This window comes from Sinocyclocheilus grahami, unplaced genomic scaffold (genome assembly GCF_001515645.1).
Source record: "Sinocyclocheilus grahami isolate Dianchi unplaced genomic scaffold, SAMN03320097.WGS_v1.1 scaffold179.1, whole genome shotgun sequence".
NCBI lineage: Eukaryota > Metazoa > Chordata > Actinopteri > Cypriniformes > Cyprinidae > Sinocyclocheilus > Sinocyclocheilus grahami.
In genome coordinates this window covers 778762-781183 of record NW_015505358.1, presented here as the reverse complement: position 1 = coordinate 781183, position 2422 = coordinate 778762, and the positions used below count along the sequence as shown (strand labels likewise).

Genomic DNA, 2422 nt, shown 5'->3' with positions numbered 1-2422 from the left:
TGGGTTGAGTCTACCGCAGAGACTTCCATATGTAGTACTGCCCTGGGCCAGTCCATATGTGTAATTCCACATGATACCTCCTATGTGCGGGATGTGGCTTCCGTAGCGTCCCAACTGGGTACGCTTTCCCAGTGTTATCCAATGCACCACTGTATGGAACAGCAGTGGCGGACACCTCTGCCTAGCCGCTGTCCTATCTTCCGCCACAGCTGGTGTGGGGGGACTTGCCGGCTTCCGCAGGGCACTGGAGGGGGTCAGCAATAGTGGCGTTTTCCATACGGGTCCCAAGAACGTGACTGACTGAAAGGGAACGTCTCGGTTACTTGTGTAACCCTCGTTCCTTGAAGGAGGGAATGGAGATGTTACGTTCCATCGCCACAGTTGCTGTACCACCACTTTACGCCCGGGGCGCGTAGTCTCGGCTCCTCAGCGAAAAACTGATGTGCGTTTGCATGCGCTCTCCTTTTATACCCGCGCTGCGGGGCGGGGTGCGCATGGCGAAACACGCATGCCAACTGTCATTGGCTTGTTTAGTTTACACTCGAAGGTGATTGGGCTCTCGGGCGAGATCCCAATTGGTCAGTCACGACTGACGTAACGTCGAACGTGACTGACTGAAAGGGAACTATTATTTCAGTTAGTTGCCAAAGTAAAATTTACATTTTTCGTTTACGATGAATTACTAAAATTACTAAAACTAAAAAAAAAAAAAAAAAGCAGAAACATATATATAAAATTACTCAAATTAAAATAAAAGTTAAGTTTTTCATACAGTCCTTCCTTTGTAATAAGAGACTACAGGTCCTTTCCTTTCTACGTAGTAAGGATGTGAATTACACCTCAAAAAATGTGCAGCTGGTTGAGGAAATCTGTGCTATTACTTTTCTAAGCGATCACTTACAATTTTCACCTGGCAGACCATAAATGGGCTAAAAAAATCCCAGAATTACATATAATAAGACTGGAATATCACAGAAACTAATCAACAACATTCATAACAGCACCCTAGAAACCATCAAAAGACAACATACATGTTAAAAATACTTGATGTTCCTGTTGAAATTAAAAATTAAAGATATTTAGAGAACTTTAGACAAAAGATGTTTCCTTTGTTGTATAAATAAAGTGGTTCTTTGTTGGATAAATAGCATTGATACATGTGAATGCAATTAGTGGCTTGTGTCCCCCCTCCTCCGTGGTGATTTCCTGGTTTTATCGGTGGGACGTGGTGCAGCAGAAGGGGGTTGTGTCTAGATCCCCATCTGCCCCGACACGCCGGACCACACACTCATTAAGATGCAGCGTGTGGCTACCTGAGCCTGAACGATGGCCGGTCTGCCATTTGTGATTCATTAGTCCAGGATCAGAGTCCCGGATGGGAGCCCTTTAAGTGGCCCTCATTATGATGCCGGGTCATTCAGCACCAAACCGCAACCGCACGCCTTTGCCTCTTTGATCTCCACCAGAGCTGGCTTTCTGATGTCGGCGATAAGCAATGTAAATATCTAACAGATAACTGTGTCACTTCAGATGAAGGGAGAATTTTACTCATGCACGAGGATCGTGCTCAGTCAAGATGCTTGCTGGTGCAACATGAATTATAACTACTTTATTGAACTACTTTTTAAAATGCATGCATGATTATGAACTTGAGGAAATCTGGGTCATCTATTAACTTCATAAATACTCACAAGTGACCAATAACCTCTTTTAAAGAATAATTTAACACATTAAAGAAATACTGCTAACACAAAGCTATCATAATGCTTCAGAAAACATGGAATATAGTGTAAATGTCTTATATACCAAAACACTTTAATGGCGTTTTTCCCATTCTAAGCCTGGCAGACACGGTCAATATAAATTGTCATTATATGAAAAAAAGAGTTTCTTTCTCAGCTTTGCATCAAACTCTAAAGAAATTCACTTTAATGTAAAATGAAACTCAGAAACTTACAGTTTCATTACTTGCAATGAACATCAGTTTGAAGGTTCGCTTAAGGTTTTTCTCCAGTTCAGCCTCTGCGACACCCTGATACAACAGACAAAAATAGAACAAATAAATATAAAAAAAAATACAGTATAATAAAAATACAACAGTTTTTTGTTAGTTAATGTTAGCTTAGGTCCATTAAATAATATTACCAATTTTTTTTTATTGTATATATATATATATATATATACAAAAAAAGTTATTTGGTAATATTATTTAATGGATTAATTATATATATATATATATATATATATATATATATATATATATATATATATATATATAGTATATATATATATAAAAGAGAAAGAACAGTATAAATGAGAACAGTACTTTTTTGGTTGTAGTGGCTTGATGGCAAATGTATAGAAACTAGTGTTGTCAAACGATAATTTGTGATTAATTGCATCCAAAATAAAGTTTTTGTTT

General features: G+C 38.5%; 1 protein-coding gene across 1 annotated transcript in view; it reads right to left on the bottom strand.

The window, feature by feature from the left end:
• The window catches only part of LOC107594076 (epoxide hydrolase 2, cytoplasmic), a 38308-nt gene that overhangs the window by 11924 nt on the left and 23962 nt on the right, over positions 1-2422 (bottom strand). Inside the window, exon 14 of the mRNA XM_016284025.1 lies at positions 1958-2032. Coding sequence (XP_016139511.1) covers positions 1958-2032 — 75 coding nt within the window. The remainder of the gene's footprint in view (positions 1-1957; positions 2033-2422) is intronic.